The sequence below is a fragment of the Perognathus longimembris genome, chromosome 10, assembly GCF_023159225.1.
Source record: "Perognathus longimembris pacificus isolate PPM17 chromosome 10, ASM2315922v1, whole genome shotgun sequence".
In the NCBI taxonomy this organism is placed as follows: Eukaryota; Metazoa; Chordata; class Mammalia; order Rodentia; family Heteromyidae; genus Perognathus; species Perognathus longimembris.
Window position 1 is genome coordinate 11,956,986 of NC_063170.1, and position 12,441 is coordinate 11,969,426.

The window sequence follows — 12,441 nt, forward strand, 5'->3', positions numbered from 1 at the left end:
TTTGAACCATGATCCTCACATCTCAGCCTCCTTAGTAGCTGATTACAGGCATGAAGCATTGCTCCTGGCTCATTCTTGAGTATAACTATTAGAGAACTATAGACATCCCAAAACTAGGTATGTTGGCACTGGTGGCCTATAATCCTAGCTACTCAGGAGGCTAAAATCTGAGGATCCCAACATGAGCAGAGAAGCTCCCAAGAGACTTTTTTTTTTTTTTTTTTTGCCAGTCCTGGGGCTTGGACTCGGGGCCTGAGCACTGCCCCTGGCTTCTCTTTGCTCAAGTCTAGCACTCTGCCACTTGAGCCACAGTGCCACTTCTGGCCATTTTCTGTATATGTGGTGCTGGCGAATTGAACCCAGGGCTTCACGTATATGAGGCAAGCACTCTTGCCACTAGGCCATATCCCCAGCCCCCCCAAGAGACTCTTATCTCCAATTAGCCACCAGAAAACTGGAAGTGGAGTTATGGCTCAAAGTGCTAGAGCACTAGCCTGGAGCAAAGGGGCTCAGGACAGCAACCAGGCCTGGAGTTCAAGTCCTATGACAAAAAAAAAAAAGACATTCCAGAGTAGAGGGAAGAAAGCAGAGTTGCTTGGGGCAGTGATGACTGAGCAATATGAGACAAAGGCAGGAAAGGGAAGGGACCTTCGGTATGGTGCTTTCAATGTTCTGAGAAAGCCTGCTGTGTGGAACTGGGAGGGAAACTCAGATGTGGGGACCATGGTGCCCACCATGCTTGGTGGGCAGAGTGCAAGCTCCCACCTGGATCACTGTATTCGATGGTCCAGTTCACACTGGCCCCGTGGGTCAGCTCAGCCGTGAAGGGAGAAGTATTGGGAGGAAGGTCTGGATCGATGATGTTGATGACTTGGGGCTGAGGATTCCTCTGGCAGAAGTGTAAATTTCGAGGTTCAGGAATGGGGGCGTTGTCATTCACATCAGAGAGGACCAGGAGAAGGGTTCCTGTTCCAGTGGCAACCGGAGAACCTACAGGAAGTACAAAAGAACACCAATGGGTCCTTCCTCCTCTTCCTTTTTTTTTGGCCAGTCCCAGGGCTTGAACTCAGGACCTGAGCACTGTCCCAGGCTTCTTTTTGCTCAAAGCTAGCACTCTGTCAACAGTTCCACTTTTGGCCATTTTCTGTATATGTGGTGCTGGGGAATCAAACCCAGGACTTCATGTATACGAGGCAAGCACTCTTGCTACCTGGCATCCACAGCCTCCTTCGTCCTTTTCAATTGCCAGTACCAGCTCAAAAAGAAAAAAGTAAGAGACAAAGAATGGTGGGATGACAGGGGCTCACACCTATCCTGACTCCTCAGGGGGCTGAGGATAATGGTTCAAAGCCAGCCCAGGCAAGAAAGTCCAGGAGATGCTTATCTCCAATTAACTACTTAAAAAAAAAAAAAGCTGGAGGTGGAGCTTTGGCTCAGGTGGTAGAATGCTAGCCTTGAGCCCAACAGCTCAAAGATAGTGCCCTTGAATTGATAGGGCCTTGAGTTCAAGCCCCAGGACAAGCATCAAAAAAAGAGGAGGGGCAGAGGAGGGAAGCTGGCCAGGAGGGCCAGGCAGCCCAGGCCCCTGGAGGCCTTGTACCATTGTCAGTGGCGATGATGAGGGCCATATACGTGCTATTCTTCACATGCTCCGAGTCCTCTCTATCCATCTCGGCCTGAGTGAAAATGGTACCGGTTTCTGGATCAATCCTCAGCCAGTTGGCAGAATCCCTCCAAATCCGGTATCTGGGGAGACACAAGCTCAGGCTTAGACTAGGAAAAACAAGCCGAATAGAGCAAGCCGAATGGAGCTGAAGAAGGTCAGTGTGTCCTCCCTCCCCTCCCTCTTCCTCTCCTTCTCCCTCTCACCCACCCCAACACCCAGCCACCTCACACTTACGTAATTGTCTGTTTCATAAAGACATCTGGCTCCCGCGCAGTATAGGATGTTATTTCTAGGCCTACACCAAAATCTTCAGGCACCTCCACTTTCTTTTCAGGGGGTACAAAGATGGGGGCCTCGTTCACATCGACTACATCCACAGTGATGGTGGCTGTGGAGGTGATGAGATTCACGGCAAAGGGATCCACGTTCTGCACAATCACTTGTAGAATGTACTGCTGCTTAGTCTCAAAATCTAAGCCCTGGAGAAGCAGAAAAGATACAAAATTTAAAAATAAAAAACTCACTAAGGCCCTGAGTCTGACTCTTGGTAGCACACAATAATAATTAGTAAATAGCAAGAAATTGGGGGGGGGGGGGAAGGGGGCAGTCCTGGGGCTTGAACTCAGGGCCTAAGCACTGTCCCAGAGCTTCTTTGTGCTCAAGGCTAGCACTCTACCACTAAGCCACATTCCCAGCCCCAGCCTCAAGAGATATTTTGTTCGTTAAAAACACTTTAAAAAACCACACTGACAATAAAGAAAAAAGTTTAATTAAAAAAAAAAACACTTAAAAAAGGGGCTTGGAATATGGCCTAGTGGTAGAGTGCTTGCCTCCCACACATGAAGTGCTGGGTTCGATTCCCCAGCACCACATATATAGAAAAAGCCAAAAGTGGCACCGTGGCTCAAGTGGCAGAGTGCTAGCCTTGAACAAAATGAAGCCAGGGACAGTGCTCAGGCCCTGAGTCCAAGCCCCAGGACTGGCAAAAAAATAAAATAAATCCTTAAATATTTCTTTCAGACATGCTACTCAAGGCATCTTGTGGCTAACAAAATTCAAGGTACTTGAACTTGAACTCAGGGCCTTACTTTTCACTTCTGCTTTCTCTACTATGACAGCCATAACCAAATTCCAGCTTTTTCACTAGTTAACTGGAGATAAGGGTCTCCCCTAGGTTTGTCAGATCAGGCTGGCTTCAAAACAATCCTTAGATTTCAGCTGCATGGGCACCAAAGTTAATTTATAGGCATGAGCTACTTAGTAGTACCCAGTTTGCCCTCCTTCTAAAACATTCTTCAAAAAAATCTACTTCTAAAATAGTCTAACAAAATAGCCAAGACTAGTCCACTCTGCTCCCTCTCATTAGTGAGCGGTCTGGGGGAGGAATGGCTATGGAAAGAACTTGCTAGAGCCAATGGTACTTCTTCTTTGATCTCAGGGTAGACTCACAGCAAACCCCACATTGTCAATCTACCTAGCCCTGGGAAAGCCACCACACCCCCCCACACTGACAATGCTAACCCACTTATGAGAAGACACCAAGGGAAAAAGGGAGAAACACTGCTGGGCATTCATACAAACCTTAGCTGTCTTCAAAATGCCATCATTGGTTTCGGGGTCTGTAACGACAACGAATTTTTGGTCCGGATCATTTAATATGGTGTACACGGCCTGCCACGCTGGGGTGTGGGGGGTGTCGGCATCCGTCACTTTCAGTGTGGTGATGACAGCATTAACTTCGTTCTCAAACACCTGCCCCTCGTACTGCAGCACAAGGGGGAAAGCGGGTCAGTGATAACACCCATCCAGGAACCCATTAGACTGATTCCATCAGTAACCAATCAACCAACCTTGCCTACTGATAGATTCCTGGCTTAAGTCCAAGCCAGGAAGAAACATAAGGAGATGATGTAACAAGGCAAGGTCAGATGACAAGCAGCAGTCTAGGAGGAAGTGCCCATCCTAGAAACAAGCTGTCATATCATGGCATGGAGGAGCCTGCACCCCCTGAACATCCATCCTCCTCCACCAGTACCCAAGCAGCTTCCCAAGGCCTTGAACCTGAGCTCCTCAGCGCATGCTGGCCAGGCCGCCAGCTGCGTCATCCCACAGATTATTACAGTGCTCAGTGCCCTGCTCAGAAACCTTAGACAATGTCCCCTAAATTCAGGTCTTTTTTTCTTTTTCTTTTTTCTTTTTTTTGGCTGGTCCTAGCGCTTGAACTCAGGGCCTGAGCACTATCCCTGAGCCTCTCTGTGCTCAAGCCTAGCACTCTACCACTTGAGCCACAGCATCACTTCTGGCTTTTTCTGTTTATGTGGTACTGAGGAATCGAACTCAGGGCTTCATGCATGGTAGGCAAGCACTCTACCACTAAGCCACATTCCCAGCCCATGTTCAGTTCTTTTGAAGGCTATTTTTCAGTACTTTCTATGCATAGAGCTGCTGATTGCTTGCTTGCTTGCTTGCGTGCTTGCTTCCTTCTTTCTTCCCTCCCTCCCTTCCTTCCTTCGTCTTCTCCTTTCTTCATTTGAAACATGGTCTCACTATGTAGCTCAGGCTGGCCTTGAATTCATGATCCCCTTGGCTCAGCCTCCCTGAGATTACAGGCATAAACTACCATGCCCAATAAGCTTCTTCTAGGTTCAACCCATTTTGTACACACTGATGCCTCTGCTGAGAATACTTTTCCTGTCCCACCTCTGCTTCAGGTCTTAATGCAAATATCACCGACTGTCTTTGTAAAGCCTCCTAACTAGGTTAGGATGGCAGATGCTACTAATTTGCCTACAAATATCCATTCTATTGGCAGCCATGTGCCCAGTCAGATGCCACATTGCCGGATCTCCCTTACAGATGGCAGCTGCCAATGCAACGTGAAGACAGCATGTGGAATGTCGTCTCGGGAATGTAGAAGTGCTGCATGTAAGAGTACCTGAAGCAATGGCAATGCCTTTTGTGACCTTTGCCCTCCTTCCTTTCCTGAATGAAACAGACTTGACTAGCTGGAGCCACAGCAGCCATTTTGGGTCACAAGGTGACACTGAGGATGCTTTGGACCAAGGAGTGTCATCTGTACCTGCTTAAGCCACAATGGCTAAGCCGCTGTCAGAAACATTAATTACATCAATTTCTAGATGACTGAATAAAACCTAAAGTTCTTTATGTATTAATTCCTATAAATTGCCTTGAATCTCCCTGACTAGAATATAAGCACCACAAGCCAGGAATCTTGTGATTTGATCGTTCCTATAACACAATGCCCAGCATAAACTTAGGAAATACTTGCCCACAAACCCTAACTCCAATTAGCCCCCAAATAAATATTTGTCAATAAATCCTTGCAGATTAAAGTTAGCATCCACCAGTCCAGAGAAGCTTTGCAAGGGTTCACTCAGGGGCAAGGTGTGACCTTCCTTTGGAAAGCAGTAAGGAAAGGCAGGATTACCGTGGTAGGGTTAAAGATGGGAGCATTGTCGTTGAGGTCCATGATGTTGATCACAGCTTTGGCAGTTGTGCTTAAGCCTTCGCCATTAAGGTCGGCAGCTTGAACCACCAGCGTGTATGTGGGGTAGCTCTGCAGACAAGATCAAACATGGCTGAGTCAGGATCAGCCCAGGCTACCCCATCCCTTTACATGTACACATCCCTAACCAACCACCACCTGCTTAATGGCCCACTGGCTTGCATCCTGGCTCAGAACCTCAGCCTGCCATACACGGACCCCTAGTTTCTGCAAAATTCTGCACTGTCATAAATCTACTGAACAACTCATGGGGGGGGGGGGGGAAGGGGGAGGGGGAGGGGGGAATGAGGGAGGAGGTAACAAACAGTACAAGAAATGTATCCAATGCCTAAAGTATGAAACTGTAACCGCTCTGTATATCAGTTTGACAATTAAAAAAAGGATAAAAAAATTAATTCTGCACTGTCCAGTGAAATGAAACTAAAAACATTTGCCTTTCCTCCCACCAGATCCAGACCTACCTCTCGGTCCAGCCCAGTGGTGAACACGCTGATGACCCCCGTTTCCTTATTGATGGTGAACATATTCCTGTCGGGCTCTTCTGGCTCTTGGCTGAGGATGGAGTAACCGATGGCGGCGTTGTAGGTGTTCACGTCATCATCTGCGTCCGTGGCGGATACCTGCATCACGGAGGTGCCTGGAGACACCACAGGAGACTTGAACACACAGTGCCCCATGCAGGGATTTGTTCAGAGCTGCTGACCCATCCCTGTCCCGAGTGACACGCCAGGATCCCTAGACTTTTGCTATGGCAGCTATGGGGCCTAGTTTCTCAAATCCACACCAACACGCTGGGAGAGCAGAAGGCATCACCACAACAAATTAGCTGTGGGTGGGGAACTGGACTTTACCAGTTTTAGAGGGGGAGGGGAGGAGCACTGGGAATAAAAAACTGAATGTGAAAACTTCCAGAACTCTCTATAATAGCGTCTCAGGCCCCATTTTACTAAAGGTCATTTGAGATCACTATCTTCAAGGTGGAAGGAAAAAAAATACAAAACCATACATAATCAATGACTAACAATGGATTAGTATCTAAGTAAAATTGGAGAGGGTTTTTTATTTTCAGGTTTGTTTGGTTTTTTTGGTGGGCCATGTTTTTCTATGTAGTCCAGGCTGGCTTTGAACACCACTAAATAATATTGTGTGGTGTGTGTGTGTGTGTGTGTGTGAAAGAGAGAGAGATAGTACTGAGGCTTAAACTCAGGGCAGAATCCCATCCTTGCACAGTGTTTTGCTCATGGCTAGTGCTCTACCACTTAAACCATGGCTCCAGTTCTAAAACTCATTTAAGAACTAGCAGGACTGGGAGAAAGCGAGGGAAAGGGGCACATTGTCCAAAAAGAAGTGTACTTATTATCCGACTTACTTAACTGTAACTCTTCTATAGATCGCCTTTATAATAACAATAAAGATTTTAAAAAAAATAATTAGCAGGAAAGCCTGACATGGGTGGCTTGTGCTTGTAATTCTAACTACACAGGAGGCTAAGACCTGAAGTTTGTGGTTTGAAATCAGTTTGGGTAGGAAAGTCCATGAGACTCTTATCTCTAACTGCCTATCAAAAGCTGAAAATGAGCTGGTGGTGCTAGTTCATGCCTATAATCCTTGCTACTCAGGAGGCTGAGATGAGAGGATTGTAGTTTGAAGCCAGCCCAGGCAGTTCAAAGCCAGCCTGAGCAGAAAAAGGCTGTGAAACTCTAATCCCCACTAAACCCACCTAGAAACTGAAAGTGAAGCTGTGGCTCAAAGTGGTAGAACAAAAAGCTCAGGGGCAGTGCCCAGGCCCTGAGTTCAAGTCCCACAACTCACCCATAGTAGAGTGCTAGCTTTGAGCAAAAAGAAGCTCAGGGATAGCACCCAGGCCCTGAGTTCAAGCCCCAGTGATGACACAGGAAAAAATAAGAGAGAGAAAAGGGTTGTATGGGGTTGAAGGTGCTAGGCGAGGATCGTTTCTTTCTTTAATGAAGGATGTTTTTAAGCTGTTCCTATTGTGTGTATCTTCTTGTAGCTAGAATGTTCCACATACATACACAGTAGCTTCCCCAAAACATCTGTCCATATGAAAGGTCACCTTCAGTGACCCTTGGTCCTAACTCTAGTGCCAACCCTTTGATTTCTGACGAATAAGTGTGGCTCCTTGTAATTGGAAATACCTGGAAGAGCTCCTTCCATGACTGAGCCCTCAAAGACTGCCTGGGTGAACTCGGGCTTGTTGTCATTCTGATCTGTCACTGTGATCACGATTTCCATTGGATCCTCCACTGACACCCCATTGGATGACACGGCGTGAGAGTAGAGCTGAAAGAGAGAGCCAGTTGCTTAGGCCCTGGAGGGAGAAGAGATGGAAGAAGGGGGGAGGGGGGGTCTGGCCAAAGCAGCTCTTCCCATTCTGAGAGGAGCTCCAACGGTGGTGGGGGGTGGGGTGTTTCTCTGATATGAGCTGCTGCTTCAATTAGATCATACAACTGAGACCCATGGGCTGCAAGAGCACAGGGCCTCCCCAGTCAGACCTCACATGGCCCATATGAAGACCCAGGTGTCAAGACTAGGGGGAAAAGTGGGTCACGCCTGTAATCCTAGCTACTCAGGAGGCTGAGATCTGAGAAGCACAGTTCAAAGCTAATCTGGATAGGAAAATCCAGAAGACTTTTACTTTCCATTAACCACCAAAAGCTAGAAGTAGAACTGTAGCTCAAGTGGTAAAGCACCAGCCTTGAGTGTAAAAGGATATCACCCAGGCCCTGAGTTCAAGCCCAGTAGCAGAAGAAAAAACAAAAAAGAAAGAAAAAACAGTGATAAACATAAGGCCTAAAACACTCTCCCCTGAGCTCATATTGTTATCAATTTTCAGAAACAAGACTTTGTTCCCCAATATCATCATCCCTCCTCCAACCCCAACAACATATTGACATCTTAGCCCTAAACTGGTACACGATAGGAAAACACTCCTCGACTTTTTCTCTTATGAGAGAGAGAGAGAGAGAGAGAGAGAGAGAGAGAGAGAGAGAGAGAGCGCACAACCCTATACTACTCTCCCAGGCTCTCTTGTCCTTTCCCCTCATCAGGATGTCAAGAGATGCTAAGTTAAGCTCCACCCCTGTCCAGAGTGTCTGACCAATCATGAGTTGACCAAGTTTTAGACAGCTGTTACCACATGATAAACAAGCTTCCAAGAGATACTCACAACATACTTGGCGATGTGTTCTCTATCCAGCGGCTCTGTCACCTTCAGCCATCCTGTTTCTCTTTCAATAATAAACACACCCACAGGGGGTTTGTCAGCACCTTGGCCAGTGATGCTGTAGAAAACCTTTGTTTCTTTGTCCTTGTTGGATTTGATCTGAAGACAAAAATCAGAAAGGAAGAAAACTGGTAAGGAGTGATCCGGACATGGGGGGCGGGGGGGAGTGGGCGTGCCCTTCTCTTTCCTCCGTCAGCCTCTTGCCATATTCGTCCCAGAAAAAGAAAATGGTTTCCTCTACCTGCACCAGATCTTTAGGAAATGGGCCTTTCTCATTTTCTGGACAGCTGATTGGGGGGATAACCCAGTCCCTCTTCTGTCTTCTGAGACCATGGTGGGCGCTGGGAAATGTGAGCACTTGTGTCTTGTTTTCAGGAGCAAGGTCCTAAAAGAGAAGGAGGAGAAACAAAATGAGGTCATTCAGGAGATATATAGTCCAACATAGCTACTTAATGTCTCCAGTCTCTGGAGGAAAATGCAAGGTTGTAATAGACAAAAACAGCCCCCCCCCCCATTTTTTGGCCAGTCCTGGGACTTGAACTCAGGGCCTGGGCATCCTTTGCTCAAGGCTAGCACTCTACCACTGGAGCCACAGCCACAGTGCCACTTCCAGCTTTTTCTGTTTATGTGGTGCTGCGGAATCAAACCCGAGGCTTCATGTGTGCTAGGATTTTGTTGCAAATTATATACCATTAAGTGTCTTAAAATGAGACATTCTTCAATTGCTTGAATAATCATAGCTTGAGGTGTTTTCAATCTATTTTTGTTTTTGTTTTTCCTAAGGGATATAGTTCCCCCAAGTGGAATTAGCAGCCACACGTTTTGGAAATTGATATTAAGAACTACTTTGTGATCAATACAAACCTCTTAATCTTATTTTGTCATATCTGTAAGATTTCTATTTCTTCTAACAGACTATTGCGATAGGAACTAAAAGAACCCTTTGAGACTTTTCATGGGCCAAAAAAAAAAAAAAAGCACAACCTTCTGCACACTCAGGGAAATAAGAGAACTGAGATGGAAGGAAAACACAAAGAAAATTGTTTAAGTGTTTTAAGGTGATTAGCGGTAACAGTAAAACTTCTAGAGGCAATTTCCATCTCTCATCCACCCCTGACATAAAGATACTTACTCATGAGCACTGGTTTGCTAAGTTTGATCAAGCCTCGTTTCCAGGCTTTATTCTGGATTTAAAACATAAAAATTAGAAATTGGGGCCAGTGGTTCATGCTTGTATTACTAGCTACTCAGGAGGCTGAAATCTGAGGATTGAGGTTCAAAGACAGTCCAAGCAGACTCTTACCACCTACTAATCAGCAAAAAGCTGGCGGTAGAGGTATGGCTCAAGTGGCAATGAGTATCAGCTGTGAAGCAAGCGAAGCAAGTTCAAGGCCCACACCTTGCTTAAATGTGTTGTGTTTTGTGTTTTTTTTTAAATGCTACACTTGTAGGTAGATGTGAACATGATGAGGCTGAATTCTGGCTAACACAACATAAGCATGAAAATTCCATCAACATTTCTTACCCTTGGAGAAAAAGAAATGAAGATAAATAGCAAAGCAATATGTTTGTTTTCTCTCTATCCTTCTAACCAAACAGAATTAAGAAGAGATGACTAGAGTTTCAGCAGCCAACATAGCTCATGGGAAGAAAAGCCAGGTAAAATGGTATGGGCATGTACCACTGGAGGCTGAAGCAGGAAGATCCAGAGTTTGAGGCCAGCTTAAGCAACATAGTGAGACCCTGTCTCACAATTGCCATGGTCTGAGGACAATTGGGCAGAAGGGAAAGGAGAAACTCAGGCTCCTCAGGACTGCAGTCTTCTCACTGGGCACAACAGTTACTTTTGAACTTCTTCAACTTACAGCAGAAATGGAAAACCAGTAGGCAGAGGTAGGGTGGGGAGAAGAGCAAGGCTCAGCCCTGCTTCTCCAAAGCCAGGTGCCAAGCAAGAATTCCCTGCAGAACTCACATGAACGATGGAGCCATTGGAGACCTGTGTCAAGTTCCTCCTTTTTCTGCTCTAAAGACACCAGGGAGAAACCTACATCCTACCAGCAGAATGATTCCATTCCATGAAGGTTAAGAGTCTTCAGGAAAAACAAGCCAGGACCCACCCTTAAAGGCTTTGCACTTAAAAATACAGCCATGTGTCTGAGGCACTAGAATGTTCCGAGGAGAGACATTTTGGTAGGAAGTGCCATAGGAACAGCTTTTTTTTTTTTTTTTTTAATTTTTATTGTCAAACTGATATACAGAGCGGTTACAGTTTCATGCGTTAGGTATTGGATACATTTCTTGTACTGTTTGTTACCTCCTCCCTCATTCCCCCCAGGAACAGCTTTAAAACTGGTTAAAAGCTGGCCGGCACCAGTGACTCACGCCTATAATTCTAGCTACTCAGAGGGCTGAGACCTGAGGATCATGATTTGAAGCCCGACCAGGCATCAAAGTCCCTGAGACTCTTATCTCCAATTATCCTCTTGAAAACCGTAAGTGGAACTGTGGCTCAGAATGTTAGCCTTGAGTGAAAAAAGCTCAGGGACAGTGCCCAGGTCCTGAGTTCAAGCCCCATGACTGACCAAAAAACAAACATCATCATCAACAACAACAACTAAAAAACAAAACAAAACTGGCAAAGGCATTTGTCTTTGGGGAATAACCTCCAGAAATATTCTTGCCAAGAACTTAGAATGCCACACATCCATCCATTCAAAGCCAATCTAGCAGGACTCAAGTGACAGACCGAATGGGTCTTAAAAACAATGGGGAAGTGATAGTCTAGAAGGGTCAGAGGCTTCCCACTGGCTCTTCCCCCTTCATTACCAAGAAGGCCTCTGCTGAGGAATACAAAGAATAAAATGACCAGAGAAAGCACCTCTCATTTCATCCAGCCTCAAGGCAGGAAATGACATCAACAGTTAACAATAAATGAGCATCTATTACATTGCCCCCCCCCCAATCTGTGGGCAACTGTAGATTAATTTTAAATTTTAAATTATGATGGTGGACACCTGTTTCCCAGCATTTGGAAGGCTAGAGCAGTAGGATCCTGAGTTTGATGCCAAAATTGGGCTACCTAGCAAGAACCTATTTCAAAAAAAAAAAAATTCTCTACTGAACATACAAGTTTTCTTTCCTTCTCATTCTTCTCTAGACAATGAATTGGAATGATGGTATTATAATTAATAGGGATGATTTAAATACACAGGAGGATGTGTGTGGCGTATATGAAAACACTGTGCCATTTTATAGAAGGGACTTGAACATCCAGATGTTTGTATGGAATAAGGAGGCTTCTGGGACCTTTGCCCTATGGATACCAATTGTGTGTGTCTAGCATTTCACATGTCCTTGCTATCATTTTATACAGACAGGGAAACACAAGCCGAGACAGGTAAAGTAATTCCCCCAGGGGTTTACCTGGGGTCAGTAGCAAGGCAAGGCCTGTATCTTCACCCACTGCCCTGTACTCCCTAATCGCCACACTCAACACACAGACAGTCCTCAACTAGGGGGATTTTGCAAAGGCTTCAGGGCAGTGATAGTATCTAATAAGTTTCCAGGGGGTGGGGGGTAATTGGGATTTGAACTCAGGGCCTTCACTGGCTAGGCAGGCTCTCTATCATTTATCAAATGTCCAGCCTTATTTGCTTCCTACCTCCCTCTCCCTCCCTCTTTCCCTTCATCCTTCCCTTCCTCCCTCCCTCCCTTCCTTTCTTTTGTGCTACTACTGGGGGTTGAACTTGGGACTTTTGGGCTCTCCCTTGACTTTTTCACTAAAGGCTGCACTCTGCCACTTGAGCCATACTTTCACTTCAAGCTTTTTTTGCTGGTTAATTAGAGATGAGAATCTTACAAACTTTTCACCTTGGGCTGGCTTCAAACCACAATCCCTAGATTTAGCCTCCTGAGTAGCTAGGATTACAAGACTGAGTCACCAGCGCTTACCTGGTTCCATTGAATAGGGTATTGTATCTATATTGGAACCAGCCTAGACTGTGA

The 12,441-nt window shown here is 45.9% G+C and overlaps 1 protein-coding gene across 1 annotated transcript in view; it reads right to left on the minus strand.

Moving 5' to 3' along the window:
* Cdh1 (cadherin 1) overlaps window positions 1-12,441 on the minus strand; it is a 66,192-nt gene that overhangs the window by 5,708 nt on the left and 48,043 nt on the right. Inside the window, 9 exon segments of the mRNA XM_048355245.1 lie at window positions 766-990; window positions 1,601-1,746; window positions 1,901-2,145; window positions 3,248-3,430; window positions 5,115-5,243; window positions 5,654-5,829; window positions 7,349-7,493; window positions 8,380-8,535; window positions 8,678-8,821. Coding sequence (XP_048211202.1) covers window positions 766-990; window positions 1,601-1,746; window positions 1,901-2,145; window positions 3,248-3,430; window positions 5,115-5,243; window positions 5,654-5,829; window positions 7,349-7,493; window positions 8,380-8,535; window positions 8,678-8,821 — 1,549 coding nt within the window.